We start from the raw sequence: 19,746 nt of genomic DNA, 5'->3' as shown, positions 1-19,746 counted from the left end.
TGATTTACCATATTTAATAAAATTTCTATTGTTAAACATTCACTTTCACAGTTTTTATTTTTATAAACAATATTGGGGTGAACACCCTTGTAGTTAGATATGCAAATTTATGATTTTTACTTTATATATATGGAATATTATTTTCTTAGACATAAATTCTTGAGCTGTTTTCAGAACAGGGAATAGTCCATAAGTTATCTTAACTCAATTTTTCTACTCCCTATCATGTCATAGGGATTATTTCCTTTTTTAAAAGAGACTTACAATGTGAAAGTATATAATGATGATGTATCAACAATATTTAGGTTAAAATTTTAAGAGATAGGACATGCTCCTGAATATGCTTCATGGAGTTTTGGTTTTGCTTTATTTGCTTTACCATTAGTCCCAAACTCTGTCATATTAAATAAAAACAACTCTCTTCTGTAGAAACTAAGTTCTGTTCTCTTTGCTCACTGTGAGCTGTTGAATATTACTCTAGATTTTTAAAGGCTAGAAGAGAATTGAACATCTGATTGAAATAAACATCAACTATTTGGTTTGAAGGAAACTGGTAAAGGCAACTGTGACTCCCAGACTGAAAATAAAGTCCCATCAATCAGCAAACAAAGAAACGGCACCACCAGGGGAGACACACACTCATTCAGCCACATAAGAGCGTGATATTCTCTGAACCAGAGAAGATGTTCATATTAGCATCCAAATTTTACTAGTTCTAGAAAAACCAAACTAAAGCATATTTCACGCCTTTATTACCTAAACTATGATAAAATATCCAAAAAACAGAAATGAAATTGGCCCACATTCACCACTGGCTTTCAGGTACCCTAATTTTATGTTAAAAGGTAATCCTTCATTTCATCTATCTTTTCTTAAGGGATACAAATGTTAATCTCATCAAATAATGAGAGGAACTCATACTTCTTTGAAAACATTTCCAAATGCTTCGAAACAAATTAATTACCTTGAGCCCAGAAGCCCCAGGCAGCCCTTGAAGTCCAGGTTCACCTTTATTTCCCTGTCAATGCATCAAAGCCATTTGAAATTTTTTGAATTTAGTCATTACCATATATCTGATACAGACACTTAAGGGAATACATTTTAAACAACTTTTGCATTTTCAACTTTCCAATTATTTGAAATATAGAATCTATATGTGAAGCCTACTTATTAAGAAAAACTCTTTTAAGCAGGGAAGTGAGTCCGCATATTTATAAAGCTTTCTACCAGCCTGTTTGATGCTGGCAGCTCGAAGTAAAAAGAGAGATTCCAATCTTTAGGGACTGGCACTAATTAGCTAGGTCTTTGTGCTGCACAAGCCAGACCCATGTATCTTAATAGCATCTTCTAGGCTGGAAATCTTCATCTTTCTCTGTTTTGCTTTCTCTGTATGACTCATTTTCAGTATGCAACTGAAAAAAGAAAATTAGCCTCAAATGCACTTTTGAGTGGCTTTTGGAAGAAGCATGAATCAGAAAACTTTTAGTTTGTGTTCTTTTTCAGGATTCCAGTGCAGTCCTTGCTAACAGACATTTGGAAAGCAAGACCAAGTTGTCAGAGCAAAGAATGTAAGATAGGAAAAGAGGATTGGTTATAAAAGACAACCTGCCTCCTGGATCATCAGGAGAGATTGTCAGTGGTGGTTCTGGCTTTCAAAATATACTTGGACACCTGAAATCACAACCCAATCAATGTCTGGCAAAAACCTATAATTAAAGAGGTTGGTATGATACCTAGAAGTGAGGGGCGATGATCACCCAGAGCCAGGTCAGGCTCACTGATCAGTAAAGGGAACAACTTTCATTCTCAGCTCACGTTTAGAACCACGTGAGCATACTATTTGGACTTAATTAAAGCATTTAGCACATAAAAGCATGATTATACCATAGAACAATGGTTCCTTAAATTTTCTAATTTTACAAATGATTAAGCTGAAACTCAGAGGTGACAGGACTTGCCAAAAGCTACATGACTTGATTATGTTAATATACCCTGATGTCATTTAGATAATATTTTATAAAACTGGAATATGATAGGGTAAAACAGACTTATAAATGGTTCAACGGCTATTTTACAAAGAGGTATTATAATCTAAATTGGAAGTTTTCTAAAGATCTACCACAGAATTTCAGCCTCATCCCTGCCTTGCTTAACACAGCTTTTTTTGTCTTACTCTTGAACTTATATCAATTGTTACTGAAGGCATAGTTCACAAATATATTAGTTGACAAAACCAGAGGGATAAGGTAACATAGAGGCAAGTAAACTATGGCCTGTGGGCTAAGTCAGCCCAATGCCTCCTTTTGTAAATAAACTTGTACGAAACACAGGCACATCCACACCGTGGTGGCTGCTTTTACATTTCAATAGCAGAGCTGAGTGGCTGCAACAGAAATTATATGGCCCTCAAAGACTAAAACATGTCCTATCTGGCCCTTGGCAGAAAAACTTTCTAAGACCTGAGGTAATATACTGCATGAAAACAAGTTGAAATGTTTCACTGAAAAGATTACATTTAAGAGGTATAATTTTAACATCTTGAATCTATTTTTAACAAAATAATCGTAGAAGGACAAGATGAGGGAAATCAAACTTTATAGTAATTTATGTAAAAACAAACTGTGATGTTAGAATCAGCCACTTGACTCCCCAGCCACAACAGCAGACCTACCCAAGTGGTGGATGCCACAAATACATTGTTCTAACGTCTTTTATGGAAAATCTAGCAGGTTTAGTTGACCTCCAGCTCAGTGTGAGCCAACGATGCTAAGTGGCTAATTAAAAATGCTGACGAAATCTTAGGCTGCGTTCTTAAGAATTAGAGGATCCAGAACATCATGGGAGAGTCCATTGTACCCAGTTATTTAAGGAATATACAACTACTCTATTTTTTCTTACAACATGACCTTGCAACATGATGGAGAACCTCCACTTGGCAAGTGCACACTTACTACTGCTAGGATGCACAGTGTTCCAAGCACCCACAGGGTCCACCTCTGGTGAGAGGGCAGCTACTTTTCCCTAATCACTGGGCTCCCAATGACATTTTATCCTATCTCTTTCTAGGTACTTTAGAATTAAAAGTAGAGTAGATTAGGCCATGTACTCATTTTGTATGCCAGGATCTATTTCCATGGTCTAGTTAAAGGTTGAATGCTTCCAAAACAGCAATTCCGTCACTTCCTTTCAGAAGGCTATCCTAGAATCTACTTATTAAGTAGTCAAGAATAGTTTCTTGCGTTGAGCCAGAAGGTACCCGGTCTGATCCTCTAATAAAAAGAAATTCTCTTACACATGACTCTGTACACCTAGAAAACGGTCGAATCATGGTACTCAGAGTGCCAGTTCTAGCTTAAGAATAACCTCACCTGACACCTAAATATATTGTCAAGCGTGCCTTACTTTTTAAATGTGAAAGTTAAGATAATGTGCCATCTTATCCACAGTCCCAAGGAAGGATAAAACTCACTACAAGGCATTTTACAAATAAAAATTCCACATACATTCCACTAAATAAAAAACCAAGAAGAGGACATGGAAGTTGGTAAAGTTACCCTCAGTGGTCACTACAGATACTCTAGATGGTGGGCTGGGTACAGAGCCCCATAGAGCTCTGGGTATTCCTCAGTCCCTTGAGCTGCCAGTAAGGGAAGAGCGCTGAGTCATGCAGGATCTTGGACCTTTTCCAGCTTAAACCAGGCCTGCTTTACGTTAGTGTGTTTTATATGCTTAGTTTTTGCCTAAGACTTCATTCCTACAAGTGCTTGTTCATAGACTTCAAACCACATTCAAAATAAAATCAATGTAGTTAAAACTTTGACTGAAGTACCTAAATGGTCATTTTGCACAAAGCCCTCAATCTTGTTAAGTTAATTTTCTTTACCTTAGATCCTGGGGCTCCAGGCTGACCTGGTGAGCCGTCGCTTCCCATCAAACCCTACATTTTAAATGGAAATTGCAAGAGCAATTTAGAGAATAATATTTTTAAAATATTCAATCAGTTTTCAAGTTATACATTACCATCATAATCAATCCACTAAAATATAATGCAAGATATGGGAAACATCCCTACACACATCCAAATAAAGGATAATAAAGAATAAAACTATGCAAGATAACATGAAGGCTGGCAAAGCCCTTGTAATTTGGTTGCTTAAATCACCTACAAATAGCAAAAATGACTGGAGAGCTAGTAAGAGACAAATGTAAAGAAAAGTTTCTTTTTTCTACACTCTACTTTCTTCCTTTCTCATGATGGCCAAGAATTAGATTACTTCATAGATGTTATTTTGGTCAATTTTACTTACGTTTTCTATTTTCTTGAATAATGATTTTAAAGAATTAAAATCTAATAATTTCTCTGAATGTAAGAATGTCTATTCAAGTTACAAATGGCCATATTTTTAGTAACCATATAATTCAAAATAAGACACTGATAACTATTCTAGCAACAAGGAACTAATTTAATTTAGATTCCATTTAAATACTATTACATATATAAAAAACATTTGCTTTCTCTTAATCACAGCAAAGGAAATGTGATGAGCAAAAAAATATTCAATTAGTATTATCAGAAAACAGAATCTCAGTATAGTCACATTGAAAACAGCATGTCATCACTACTATGGTTTGCTATCAATTCAGGATTTATTACAACTATAAAATGTAAAATATACTAGTCATAACATAGTGTTTGAAATATTAGAAATATTAAATATAGATATTCTTGAAGTTCAATGAAGTTCTAGTTAATGTCTTCACTTTCTGGAGGCTAACTTAAATACTGGTAAATAATCAAGTTTCATTTAATATTTCAATGAAAAAATAATTTGGTCTTGATGATGGAGGTAGAGGAAGAATATTCCATTCAAATCTTTCACCAAGATCTTATCAAATCTTTTCACTGGCTAAAATATCTGCTTTTTTAACTTACATAATTAAATGAAAGATCATAAACTGTCCATTTTTTTTACTTAAAAAAAGCTATTACAGGCAATTTGATTCATAGATTAAAATACACATTGCTTCTAACAATTTACTTTTAGAAATTTTTTATGGAGTCCTATACACCATAGGATTATCATAATTTCTAATATCATACTCATATGTCCCTTTACTCCCCAAACTTCCAAAATTACTTGTTCACTAATTTAGGATCTTCCTATACTACCTGTTCTGGATATATTCTCCCTCATTACTGTAATAAATTTGTAAATTTTCTAAAAAGTAACAAAGAATATTTATTGAGTTTTAGATCTTCTCATGGTACTCAGTATTTTTTTTAGCTAGCATATTTGTTTTCTGGTTTATCTACAGTAAGCGTTCTTAATCCTTACTTGGGTAGCCAACTTTCTGAGAATCTGAAGAAATCTAGACTCCTCTAGAAAAATGAACATAATCTTTTTCATACAAATGCGTGGAATTTGTGGATCCCAAAATTCTCATTGCTGAATCCTCCCACCAGTTTTGTGAATTTCAGAATAAGAACCTCTGGTACATAATGACAATATTTCAAACACCCCAGTAATAATAATGACATTAACATACAGGTATCCCCGGAGCTCCTTTTTTTCCTAGTGGTCCTGGAGGCCCAATTTCTCCCTAAAAATCAAATACAGATCAAGTTTAAAATTGTAGAGTATCAATTCATCTTTAGAAATTTCCTACGAAAGCATTATGAAATGAAAACTCAATATCAGTCAGCCCAATGTGTCTGCCTTTCCTTCCTATATTGTAAGACGAAGCAATGCAAGGTAAAAAATCAGGAATCTAACATCTTAAAGACGTAGGCCTAGGGTCTGTGGAATTATTAAGGAAAATATTTCATTAGGAAATCAGGAGCGGCACTCTTATTCTTTCAAAGGAAGACCTAGCAGTTCACACACTGTTGGTGAGGTGAGACAACAGAGGGAAAAAAAATCAAGTGAAAAAATTCCTTATTTACCATAATTTAAGAGCTATGATAGTAAGATTAAGAAAAATTAGGACACAGTTTTTAATAGCATTTAGACTTCAGATTTTGGGATTGTGACTGACCTGATGCTCCAAGGGATTTTCTGATTCCAGAACAACAACCCTGGAAAGAATATCCTCTTTGAGAAGCAGGAGAAGTCTTCAAAGATCCCTCACTTTAATAAAATATACTCTCGGTTATGATTGTGATTATGAGGATTTGGAAGTGTGCAGAAACCTCACTAGAAGTTGAGCAGCAGGAAACAAGAGGGCTGAAGGTGTCTGAGGGGACATGCTCAGCTTTTAAGAAACTAAACACTGGGCCAGCTATGGGGAGAGGGCAGGAACCTTTAGTACCTACAATGGCTCAGGACCCTCAAAGGGCACTGAAATGGTACCCGCGGTTACCAGCAGGAGGCTCTCCATGACCCAGTTAGGCTGACAGGACGCCCACTAACTAGGATGAAGCAATGAGCTCAGCATCAACAATTAAGACAGGAGAGGCAGAAAACCACAAGACTGAGAATCAAGAGGAATAACAATGAACTGCAGCTGTCAGAATGACTAGAAAGAGAATTTAGAACTACATGTGAAATCTTTACAAATGAAAGAATGGAATCATGAAAAACTACTAGGACTGAAGATAGAACAAGAGACTAGACTATCAAGAATAAAAAGATGTTATAGCACAGGGATGTGTGTATATATATATAATATACGTGTATATATATATATATATAAATGAATCATTTTGCTGTCCCTTGAAACTAACACAATGGTGTAAATCAACTATACTTCCATAAAAAAAAGAATAAAAAGATGTTATTAAAATTTGAAATTCTAGAAATGAAAAATATGATTGTTTAGATTTTTAAAAAAATCAATTGATGGCTTAAACAGCAGATTAGACACAGTAAAGGGAGAATAAATAGACTGGAAAATATATCCAAAAAATTTAACCAGAATTTAAGAATCTAGGATATGGAAGTAAGCAATTTAGAGATGTAGAGGACAAAATTAAAAGGAATAAAATATGTCTAACTAGAATTCCAGAAAGAGGGAAGAGCAGAAGATGAAGAGAATTAGCATGGAGATTAACCACTCATGTCTTCCAGAGATAATGGAAATAATTCTACAGAGCCAAGAAGCAAACTAAATTCCCACCCAGATGAATAAAGAGAATTCCGTATCTAGATACATCACAGTGAGTTTTAAGAACACTAAAAACAAATAAAATATCTTAAAAGAATCCCCAAAGAAGGGACAGGTCACTTACAAAAGAATGATGATTAGAACAAGAGCAGATTTTTCATAGTGAACCATGGAAGCCAGGAGATGACAGTAGAAAAATTTCAGTGTATTAAGAGGAAATAATCATCAATCTTGAATTGTATACTCTACAAAATCCTCTCTCAAAAACATACTGGTAATTGAATAAACACTGAAAGTTTATAACCAAAGTATTTGTACTAAAAGAATTTCTAAAAATACAGTTTAGTAAGTAGTACAATTTTCCCAAAAGTATGGTCTAAGAGCACAAGATAGAAAGTACTAAGTAAAATAGAAAGCATGTATGTAAATCCAAATTCATATCTGTATAAAACAACAACAAAAACTAATTGTAAGGTCAAAATAATAGCTTCTGAAATTATATCATGTTTGAACCATTAACTGTTGCCATGAATGTGGTAAAAAATGTATTCTATGTGAAGAGACATCACCACTTTGCCCTTTTCATAATCAGATTCCAGGCCCAAATCTTTCAACTTTCATTAGCACTTACTTTTTGTCCCATTAATCCTTGGTTTCCAGGAAATCCTGGGATTCCCTAAAAAGAAATAAAGTAGATTTTTAATTTAAAAAATTTAGATTGTATCATTAATGAAGAATAGGCCATAATTGGAGTTTTAACTTGTAAATAATGCAAATCATCAAACATATCTCTTGACTACATGAAACCACTACCACCACTACCACCACTACCACTACCACTAATCAAATTTTGGAAAAGAAAAATTTATGAGATTTATTATTATACATCTGATATTTAAAGTTTTAAATACTGGCTTAAAAAAAAAGAAGCTATGAAGATATTAATCTTGGCTCTTCTTTCAGACCAACATAAGTGATAAAATAAGAAGGATATTTCATTTGAACACTTTCTTATGTTACTTATAATGATTAATGCAAAAAGACTGTCAAATCATAGGAGTTCAGATTCAGTACAACAGTTCCAAAGGCCCTCATAGTCTCACCACCATAACTGAAAACTAATGAAACTAAATAATTTCCTCCAAATTGAGCCTTGAAACACCCAGGAACCTAACTCCTTGTATAAGATATGGCAATCTTTCTCCTAATGATTCCCTTGCTGATAAAATTGTGGAGCATATGCAGACCAGTTTGTAGAGAGACAGAAAGAAAGAAATAGAGAACTCTTTCACATGGCTGAGCCCAAATGTATGAGTTCTCTAGCAAGATTCAGAGAAAATTAATGCTAATTGTCTGAATTTGAGAATAACATGAGCACATTTAATAATGGGAAAGCAGTTCTATTGTCATTCACTGCATTTTCCAAAATGATCATTTATCACCCCAAACAAACAGAGATGGTACTAATTAATTTTTATTTCGTATTCATTTTTCTTATCTCCTTTCTTGATGATACTTCAATTGAAATAATGAATAACATTTGTTTACGTATATGTATATGTATTGACTTTGGCAGAAAAGGAAATTCAAATGACAGGGAAATTGGGCACCATCAGTATTTCTTTGAAAGCTCTCTGCATCTTCAGGGCTTTCAAAGAACAGCAGTGGTACTCAATAAATCAGGGCAACTACATCAAGTATCTTCAACAACAGGGAAAGTCTGCCATTGTTTTGATTTTCAAATCTTGACTATTAATACAATACTGGTCCATGTGGTAGCCACAATTATGGTGCAAGATATGGCACACAGTTCTAGTTTTAAGATCCAAACTTAAATGATAAATTGGAATTCAGTTTGATCCTATTTGGCTCAATTAGTTCTCCATGGCACTGCCTCTTTTGCAGAGAAAAGTTGTATGAGAGCAAAGCCCATCAACAAGGGACTAGCATTCTGGTTGCTTTATAAACATACTAACTAGAGAATAACATAAAACGATATAAAAATTTAAAGTTACATTATAAAACATGAGCACAGAATACCCTATCAGCACTCTAAACATAAAGCGAGAGTAAATAATTGAGTTACGAGTATAAAGAGAACAGAGTGAAACGAATTGTATCCTTTCTAAGGCAAAAAATGCATACCGTCAACACAATCAAAGTCAATATTGTTCAAAATAAAGGCTTCCATTTCAATAGACCATGATTTGGCATGAAATCACCCAGAACCAGCTCCCATTCAAATACACACTCATACCAACTCACCATAATGATTAAGTTCTGAATTTAAATAAAATTCAAATAAAATCTGTCTGTAGAATCTTATCAGACACAAGGTGGCCATACATGGTTCTACAGCTGTGTCAATGCCGTGTTGCTTGGCTCCAAGAATCTCTAAAGTGATCCTGCAATTGCCCCGATACTTCTCAGACCTGAGAAGCTGAATTTCATGCTGCACAGAACTCTTTGTTACTTAAGGTTTCAACCCTATTCAAGTTCCTATGCTCTTACATGATCTATATTAGTAGGAATTAGTTACTCCTGTTTTTGCAGCCAATCCCACTGTCAGCAAGGCTATATTCTCACTCTGGGGAAAAATAAAATTATGCCCAAGCAGTGCCCTGGCCTCACTTCCCAGATCTTGAGAGCACCCCCCCACCCAGGTCACTTCCTGAATTTGATTTAACACCTTTTATCTGAATAATTCTAATTCTGAGTATGGTCTTCATTAGGACATAGCCACAAATCTTACATTATTTCAACATATCCGATATTGAGAGTATTTGGGGGGATCTCAGATTAGGAGAAAAATAGATTCCTTTTCCTACTGCCTGTGTTCATAAGTTAATAAAACATGAATAGATGTCATAGATATGAAAAAAAGTCATAATGTCTTCTAGGTCCAACCATACCAAGAACTACTAAATATTTTATAAATACCAAGCAAAAAATATATAAAACTATATAATATTAAAAAACAAAATGTAAAACTGATTTATAAAAGCAATTCTTGGCAAAACTAATATAATGCCATGAGCATGCATGGAATAAAAAACTGTTGAGAGAGAGGTTCACCAGAAGAACTGAAATCACTCAGAGCTATATTAGTTAATAAAATTCTCCTAGAAAATATTTTCCTGGGTTCCCAATACATTCATTGAAATTGACTAAACTTTGCCAATTTTACATTAGTAGAAATATTATTCAAAACCATTTGAAAGTTACCAGTTTGTTGATCCAAAAGTATTTAGCAACAGTTACTTCATAGGGTAAATGTTTTTCCAAGCAAACTATTTTATATTTCATTTTCGGCCTGTGTGGTTTTGAGTTCAGGCAACTGTGAACATGTGTAAGTAAAGACAGAAGCAATAATTTCATCTGGTGAGAATAAAGGGGCATATTTCCTCCATTTCTGTGATTTCAGTTTGGATTTCAGGAAGAGCAGAAAGTCAAATGGAAAATCCTGTGTAATGTTGTGGTGAAAGAATGCGGCATGAAAAAATGTTCTAGAAGCTTCTCTGTAACCATTAAATCATTGTTGTATAACAAAAAAGTCATTAAAAACAGAAATGCATAATTTAGAATAAAGGGTTTGGCCCCTATTTCCTAGAGACCACTTTATAATGAAGGAAATGTGTCTATGATGCATTACTTAGAAAAGACAGGATATCACTCTATACTTTTCCACATGCAATGGAATACTTTACTCCTGAAATTAGAGCATCGTGGATCAAATCTGCTGTTAAGTAATGCAATAATTTCAATGTGCTTAAAACAAATCTAATCAACTAATGGTATTTTTAAATCAAAAATTTCAACCTTTCTACACACTTGTAGAGATATTTAATATCATACAGTTGTCAAAATATTAGAAGCATATTATGTTTTCTTCTATTATATCAAGAAGTGATTTGTTCATTATTAAAGATGCAATGAATACAAAACACATATGTTGAAAGTATCATTCTTATTAGCTACAAAGATTACACTCATTATTAATAAAGAGCATAGAAGAGGCAGTTAAAAGTTTAGATGCTGGAGTCAGCTAGCCAATTATCTCGTGCTGATTGACTCCAGGCCAGGTATTTAAATTGGAATCTCAGTGTCCCCATCTTATACGTGGGGAAAAAATAATAGAATTTAGCTCTAGGGTTGTTACATTATATGAATTAGCTCTCACAAGCACTTAGCTCAGTGCTGGGACTAAAATGAACAAATTTTCATGACTTTTCACAGCTCCTCCCTGACCTTTGAAAGTTACAAAATAGATGAAGTCAATTCTTTTCCATGTCTCAAAATTTGTCCTCCTCCATTTTGAGGATATCTTTTTTTTTTTTTTAACATGTCTTTCCACCTTGCCTTTGTCTACCTCATTCCCCAAAGTTTACACTGTATTCAAGATGACTTTGGCAATCTAAGGCTTCCCACTGGGAGGCACCAACAGGTTTTCATTGTCCCTCATTCATTATCCTTGCCTCTTCATGTTTGGCTGACTTTGATTATAGAAAAATACTACTGTGGGGTTCCAGGATCAAGATGCAAAATTAGAAAGATCCTGAGCTCACCTCCTCTCATGGACACAACAAAACCACAACTACATATGGAACAACCATCTCTGAGAACAACCTGAAGACTAGCTGGACAGACCTTCTACAACTAAGAACAAAAAGAAAAGTCCACACATCGAGAGGCAGAAAAGCAGTCTAGTTAGAACCCACATCTGCATTGTGAAGACCCACAAGCAGGAGGGGTATCACAGCTGGAGAGGTGCCCCTGGCGAGTGAGGGGTGTGAGTCCCATGTCAGGCTTCCCATCCTGAGGCCCTGCGCTGGGAAGATGAACCCCATAATGTCTGGCTTGGAAAACCAGTGGGGTTACACTCACTCCAAATCCCAGCACAGACACAGCAGCTTAAAAAGTATCTGGGTCATAGGAGAAGGAGATTCACTGACTAATTTTATGGCAGGTGCTGGAAGGACAGGGATCTGGTCGAACTTCCTCTGGGGACAGAAGCACTGACAAGCATCATTCTTTTTTACTCTCCTTCTACCTAGCTGGCCTGGGAGGGCGGGTGGGCACCACTTCTGTCATTCGCCATCAACCTAGCTAACACCATGCGTCCCAGCCCAGCATTCCCCAGAGGACCTGCCCAGGCTAGCTCCTTTAAAGCAGCTCCCACCCCATCATACCCAGCAGACTGCCCCAGCTCTCCTCCAAAGCAACTCCTACTCCAGGGGGCCAGCCATGCACACCAGGGTGCCTGCAGCAATCACAGCCCAATCACAACAAGAGGGCACATGTGACCCACACAGGGGATACTCCAGGAGCACCTGGCTCTGGTGAACAGAGGGGACTGCACTGCTGGGTCCCATGGGACATCTTGTACATAAGACCACTCTTTCAAGACCAGGAGATGTAGCTGTTATACCTAATACATAGAAACAGACATCGAGATTTAGGCAAAATGAAGAGATGAAGGAATACCTTCCATGTGAAAGAAGAAGACATAACCTCAGAAAAAGAACTAAATGAAATGGAGATAAGCAATTTACCAGATAAAGTGTTCAAAGTAACAGTCTTAAAGCTGCTCATTGAACTCTGGAGAAGAATGGTTGAACTCAGTGACACCTTCAATAAAGAGACAGAAAAAATAAAAAAGAACCAATCAGAACAGAATAATACAATAACTGAAGTGAAAAATATACTAGAGGGAATCAACAGCAGATTAGAGGATGCAGAAGAATCAGTGATCTGGAAGACTAGGCAGTGGAAATCACCCAACAGGAACAGCAAAACACACACACACACACACACACACACACACACACACAAATGAGGATAGTTTAAGGCATCTCTGGGACAACATCAAGCATACCAGCATTTGCATTATAGGGGTTCCAGAAGGAGAAGAGAGAGAGAGAAATGGATAGAGAATATATTCAAAAAAATAATGGCTGAAAATTTCCCTAATCTGTCAAAGGAAAGACACCAAGTCCAGGAAGCACAGAGAGTCACAAATAAGATGAATCCAAAGACACATTATAATTAAGATATCAAAAATTAAACAGAGCATCTTAAAAGCAGCAAGAGAAAAGCAAATAGTTACACACAAGGGGATCTCCATAATACTATCAGTTTTTACAACAGAAACTTTACAGGTCAGAAAGGACTGGCACAATATATTCAAAGTACTGAAAGGAAAAAATCTTACTACCAAGAATACTCTACCCTGCCAGGTTATCATTCAGAAATGAAGGCGAGATAAAGAGTTTCCAGATAAGTGAAAGCTAACAGAGTTCATCACCACTAAATCAACCTTAAAAGAAATGCTAAAGGGACTTCTTTAAATAGAAAAAAAAAGGTCATCATTAGAAACAGGAAAATTATGAAAGAAAAACAATCTCACTGTTAAAGGCAAACATAGTAAAGGTAGTAGATCAACTGACTATAAAGCTAGTATGAATTTTAAAGACAAAAGCAGTGAAATCATAATATCTAAAATAGTTAAGTGATACACAAAATAAAAAGATGTAAAATATGACATCAAAAACATAAAACATGGTTGGGGGAGTAAAAATGTAGTGCTTTTTGAATGTGCTCCAACTTGAGCAACCATCAACTTAAAATAGACTGCTATATACATACATTGTTATATATGAACTTCATGGTAAATACAAACCAAAAACCTGTAAGAGATACACAGAAAATAAAAAGAAATGCAAACATAACACTAAAGAAAGCCATCAAATCCAAAGGGAAGAGACAAGAGAGGAAGAAACAGAGAAGAACTATAAAAACAACCAGAAAACAATTAACCAAATGGCAATAAGTATACCTATCAATAATTACTTTAAATGTAAATGAACAAAGGGGCTTCCCTGGTGGCACAGTGTTTGAGAGTCCACCTGCTGATGCAGGGGACATGGGTTCGTGCCCCGGTCCAGGAAGATCCCACATGCCATGGAGCAGCTGGGCCTGTGAGCCATGGCCTCTGAGCCTGCACCTCCAGAGCCTGTGCTCCACAACCGGAGAGACCACAACAGTGAGAGGTCCGCGTACCACACACACACAAAAAAATGTAAATGAACAAATGTTCCTATCTCTAAAAAGTGGTTATAGAGGGAACATATCTTAACATAAGAAAGGCCATATATGACAAACAAAATTTACATGGAACCACAAAAGACCCCGAATAGCTGAAGCAATCTTAAGAAAGAAGAACAAAGCTGGAGGTATCATGCTCCCTGACTTCAAACTGTACTGGAAAGCTATGGTAATCATAACAGTGTGGTACTGGCACAAAAGAGCCCAGAAAGAAACCCACACTTACATGGTCAATTAATTTACAACTAAGGAGTCAAGAATATAGTGGGGAAAAGAAAGCCTCTTCAATAACTGATATTGGGAAAACTGTACAGCTACATGAAAAATAATCAAAGTGGACCACTTTCTTACACCATGAATTGGAAATGGATTAAAGACTTAAATGTAAGACCTGAAACCATAAAACTCCTAGAAGGAAACAAAGGCAGTAAGCTCTTTGACACTGGTCCTGGCAATATTTGTTTGGACCTGTCTCCTCAAGTAAGGGCAACAAAAGCAAAAATAAACAAATGAGACTATATCAAACTAAAAAGCTTTTGCACAGAAGGAAACCATCAACAAATTGACAATGTCACCTACTGAATGGGAGAAGATATTTGCAAATTATATATGTGATAAGGGGTTAATATCCAAAATATGCAAAGGACTCATACAACTCAACACCAAAAGAAGTAAATAATGCATTTAAAAAATTGGAAGAGGACCTGAATAGACATTTTTCCAAGAAAGACCAACAGACACATAAAAAGATGCTCAACATCGCTAAACATCAGGGAAATGCAAATCAAAATCATAATGAGATATCACTTCACACCTGTCAGAATGGCTATTACAAAAAAGACAAAAAATAACTGTTGGTAAGGATGTGGAGAAAAGGGAACCCTTGTGCACTGTTGGTAGGAACGTAAATTGGTGCACTCACCATGGAGAATAGTATGGAGGTTCCTCAAAAAATTAAAAATAGATTACCATATGATCCAGCACTTCCATTTCTGGGTATTTATCCAAAGAAAACAAAAACACTAATTTGGAAAGATATATGCATCCCTTTGTTCACAGCAGCATTATTTACAACAGCCAAGATGTGGAAGCAACCTAAGTGCCCATAAATAGATGAATGGATAAAGAAGTTGTGGTATGTGTACACAATGGAATATTACTCAGCTACAAGCAAAGAATGGAATCTTGCCATTTGCAACAACATGGATGGACCTGGAGAGTATTATGCTAAAGTGAAATAAGTCAGACAGAGAAAGACAAATATCATATGATTTCACTTATACAAGGAATCTTAAAACAAAACAAATGAACAAACTAAACAAAACATAAAAATTCTCATAGATACAAAAAACAAAGTGGTGGTCAGCAGAGGGGAGAGGTGGGGTGCTGAGCAAAGTAGGTGAAGGGGATTAAGGGTCCCAAACTTTGAGTTATAAAATAAATAAACCACAGGAATGTGGGGATGTATTGTACAGCACAGGGAATGTAGTCAATAATGTTGTAATAACTTGGTATGGTGACAAATGGTTATTAGACTTATTGTGGTTATCAACTCATAATGTACATAAATGTCTAATAGTAATATAGTATATTGATATTGTACACCTGAAACTAATGTAATATTCCATGTCAACTATAATTCATTTTTTAAAAGGGAAAAAATACTATAATAACTTTTGCTTTTTAAACATCATAAGTATATTTCATTACTATTTTTTCAGGAAGAAATATGGCTAAAAGCTTCAAACATGTAAGTCCACAATGTTTTCCAATTTTTTAAAATTCCACACTAACTGACAGATCATCATGAATGATGTACAAAAGATTATTTTGTGGTAAGATAACTCTAAAGAGAAGTAATTCAAAATCATAGCTGCCAGACCAAAAAGAAACCAATATACAAGTACTTGCAATAAATCCTTAATAACGAAATTACCAGGTTTACTATCCCTTTAATACTTTAATACAGTTTTACTACTCCCTTTCATCTTTAAGGGGAAAAAAATAACCTAAGTAATAATGGGTGAATTTATTCTCCCCAGCCTACAGACAAGGACTCAGATGGGACTGGGCCCAAATTACCCAAAGATAAATAACTTTAATAGAAAATGCCTTGGTAAATATTTTTGATCTACTTGTGTTTATAGACAACAGAAGTACCACCAGTTTGACATAGTAAGTTACAGAATGAGACCAGGGCTATCATAGGAAGGAAGACTACCTGGTAGTCATGCAAAGTTGCTTCATGTTACTTGCATTTCTCTTTTGCACTTAAAGTCATCTCTACATTTTTTTTTCTTTTTAAATTTTTATTGGAATGTAGTTGATTTACAATGTTGTGTTAATTTCAGGTGTACAGCAAAGTGAAGATACACGTGTGTGTGTGTGTATATATATATATGTGTGTGTGTGTATATATGTGTGTGTGTATATATATATATATATATATATATATATATATATATATGCTTTTTCAGATTCTTTTCCCATACAGGTTATTACAGTATATTGAGTAGAGTTCCTTGTGCTATACAGTAGGTCCTTGTTAGTTATCTATTTTATATATAGTAGTGTGTATATGTTAATCCCAATCTCCTATTTTTTATTAAAGCCAAGAAGATATTCTAACCAATTTTGCTGTTGTAAAAATATCATTTTTCAAGACAAGAAAAAAAAGAAAAATGTTTAGCAAATTAAAATAACATACCTGAAAACCCAGAGGATACGGAGAAGAGGACTGAGAGTGCCAGGGACAGAATCTGCACTGCCATATAGTGGGAAAGTCACATAACTGCCCTGAACCCCCAAATCTGGGAAAGTAATTTACCCCTTTACATCGGTCAACTGAGATCAAGCACGTAAAGTACTTTAGTGAGTTAAAGGAACATATGCATGTAGATGTATGTAAAACTGAAAAACAATTCCACTTGAAAAAAAACTCCAAAATCATACCAGAGTTGTTCTAAAGTTAACTTTGACCCTCTGAAAACCTGAAAAGTGCAGAGTATACTTTTGGGTCCATGGAATGTTACTGTATAACTCAAAACAAATCATGGTGAATTTCTCCTTAAGGAGAAAACTGAAAATGGATGTTTCAAAGACCTTTCTAGCTGACTCAGTAACTAAGTAGAAGTTGTACACCATTTTTCAGAGAAATCTGCAAATTGTTTTAAGTTTTTTGCAATTTCACATATGATAGAAGTCACCAAACAAAAATATTTTAAAACACCAAATCAAAGGTGAAGCTAGTTTGATGAAGAAAACAAACAGATGAATTTTTAACCTTAGTTATTTTATATGGTAAAAAGTAAATAACCAATTATTTGAAAATTGTATTTAATTTGCTAACTTCTATAACCTCATATTTTTGAAATATTATGTCTATCTATACTGTTACATCTAAATCACTGTATTTTTCATTGTGTAACTCAGCCCATTGTGAATCTTTTTATGTTTATGTAATACATATCTTCATTTTTCCTATTGAAAAATAATGAGATGATAGATTCACTTAAGGAAAAAAATTTAAGGAACTCATATTACTTTTCTATTAACCCATGAAAATTACAACAACACACATTTATTCTCTTACAGTTCTGTAGGTCACAAGTCCAGCACGGAGCTAAATTCAAGGAGTTGGCAAGGCTGCACAGCTTTCTGAAGTCTCTAGGGAAGAATCTATTTCCTGTCCATTCAGGTTACTGGCAGAATTTAATTCCTTGCAGTTGAAGGGACCAAAGTCTCCGTTTTCTTGAAGGCTGCAAGCAGAGCGCCATTCCCAGCTTCTGGAGGCATCCACATTCTTTAGTTCATGGCCCCTTCCTCCATCTTCAACACCAGCAATGGCCGGTCAGGTCCTTCTCAAGTTGAATGTTTTTGACCCATTCCTCATTCAGCTTCTTCCACATTTAATTAGTCATGAATAGTTTGGGCCCATAGATAATCCAAGATAATATCCTCCTCTCAAGGTCATTAACCTTAATTATATCTGCAATGTTCATTTACCATATAGGGTAACATATTCACATGCTCCAGGGTTCCAGGGATTATGATATGGATATTTTGGGGGGGAGGGGGAGTCATTATTTTCCCTACCACAGAAATATTATCTGATATCCTAGGACCAGATAGTTTCCATGTTATTTAAACTTATCCAGGGCATTAAAAAAGATGGAGCTCATCGAAATCCAAATTATGAGGCCATCATAACCCTAATAACAAAACCAGTCAAGAATAATACCTAAAAAAGAAATCTACAAGCTAAACTAATTTGTTAATACAAGTGCAAATGGAGTTACTATAATGTTAGTAAATCAAATATAGCAGCACATGAACAAAAGTAAAGCATGATTAAATAGGGCTTGTTTCAGGATGCAATGAGTGTTGAACATGAAGTATATCCAATCAATGTTATGTTCATGCAAGTTACTATATTAATAATTTAGAGGAAGAACAATACACAATCTTCTCAAAAGATACTAAAAATGAATTTTGTAAAATTTATCATGCATTATTTAGTGAAAACTCTTACTAATATAACATTAGAACTTTGTGAACCTGAATCTGAATCAATCAGAAACCAATTGTAAACATCATACTTGATGAAACACTAGATAGTCCTGCTTAAAATCAGGAATAAAGCATAGGCTATATTTTGAAGTCATAAATTCGACTTACAGGAATACTTCCTTCCCCAAAATATTGCATAAACTTTTTTATGCAATAAAACCCTAACCCTAATCCTAAAAGAAGAAAAATTTGGGGGCTGACTGTGGCCTCAGGCAAGGAAAACATACGTGACATCAATAGAAGTTGAATGAAATGCATCCATGCTTAAACAAAATGACATGAGATTGATTTTATATTTTCTTTTATAACCAGATAGGGTAGAATGTCCATAATATTGTGAAGTTAAAGTTTCAGTGGACACAATTTTTATTTAAAAAATGTGTGCTTTATTTATGTATTTTTAAAAAATATTTTCAACTTTACTTCTAATCTTCTTTCATTGCATATGCAAAGAAAAAGTTTAGAAAGATTATCTTTGAATGAGTAACATTCATTATTATCTTTGGTGATGGGAATAGGATTTGGGTAAGTGAAGGCAGATTTTCAAACTTACCACACAACTTCTTTATTTTTTGCCCATTTAAGAGCAGTTAAATAAATAAGAATGTATAATAAATAATAAATAAAAAGAATAAATATAACTATAGAATAAAATATAATTAAAATGTACAATAAATAGTAGTTAACCTGTAAAATTTTTATCTTTCAAAAAATTCTCAGATTTTTTTTCCTCACACTTAAGTCATCCAAGAAACTATTGTTAAACATCAGTCTTTCAAGTCTTTTCATGGTTGTGGCTATCATTTGCTTAAAAGAAAAATAACAAAAAATCTAAAACAACGAGCAAGAAGTATACTGCAAGCTGGAAGATCAATGCTGGAAGCCTCTTAACATGACTCACACTTGTGACCTCAGAGACCAATAACACATTTGCTTAGTTTTCATGCCTCGGGAGGTTATTTCCACGGA

The 19,746-nt window shown here is 34.8% G+C and overlaps 1 protein-coding gene across 5 annotated transcripts in view; it reads right to left on the bottom strand.

Annotated features, from left to right (window-relative positions):
• Positions 1–19,746, bottom strand: part of COL21A1 (collagen type XXI alpha 1 chain) — a 186,018-nt gene that overhangs the window by 12,884 nt on the left and 153,388 nt on the right. For all 5 annotated transcript variants that reach the window (XM_060308278.2, XM_060308277.1, XM_070046682.1 and 2 more), the window contains 4 exons: positions 7,736–7,780; positions 5,548–5,601; positions 3,884–3,937; positions 965–1,018 (listed from right to left, as the gene is read on the bottom strand). In XM_060308278.2, the coding sequence (XP_060164261.1) occupies positions 965–1,018; positions 3,884–3,937; positions 5,548–5,601; positions 7,736–7,780 (207 nt within the window). The remainder of the gene's footprint in view (positions 1–964; positions 1,019–3,883; positions 3,938–5,547; positions 5,602–7,735; positions 7,781–19,746) is intronic.

Source organism: Globicephala melas, chromosome 11 (genome assembly GCF_963455315.2).
Source record: "Globicephala melas chromosome 11, mGloMel1.2, whole genome shotgun sequence".
Classification (NCBI taxonomy): domain Eukaryota; kingdom Metazoa; phylum Chordata; class Mammalia; order Artiodactyla; family Delphinidae; genus Globicephala; species Globicephala melas.
The sequence above is the reverse complement of the archived record's forward strand: the minus strand, read 5'-3'. Positions and strand labels throughout refer to the sequence as shown.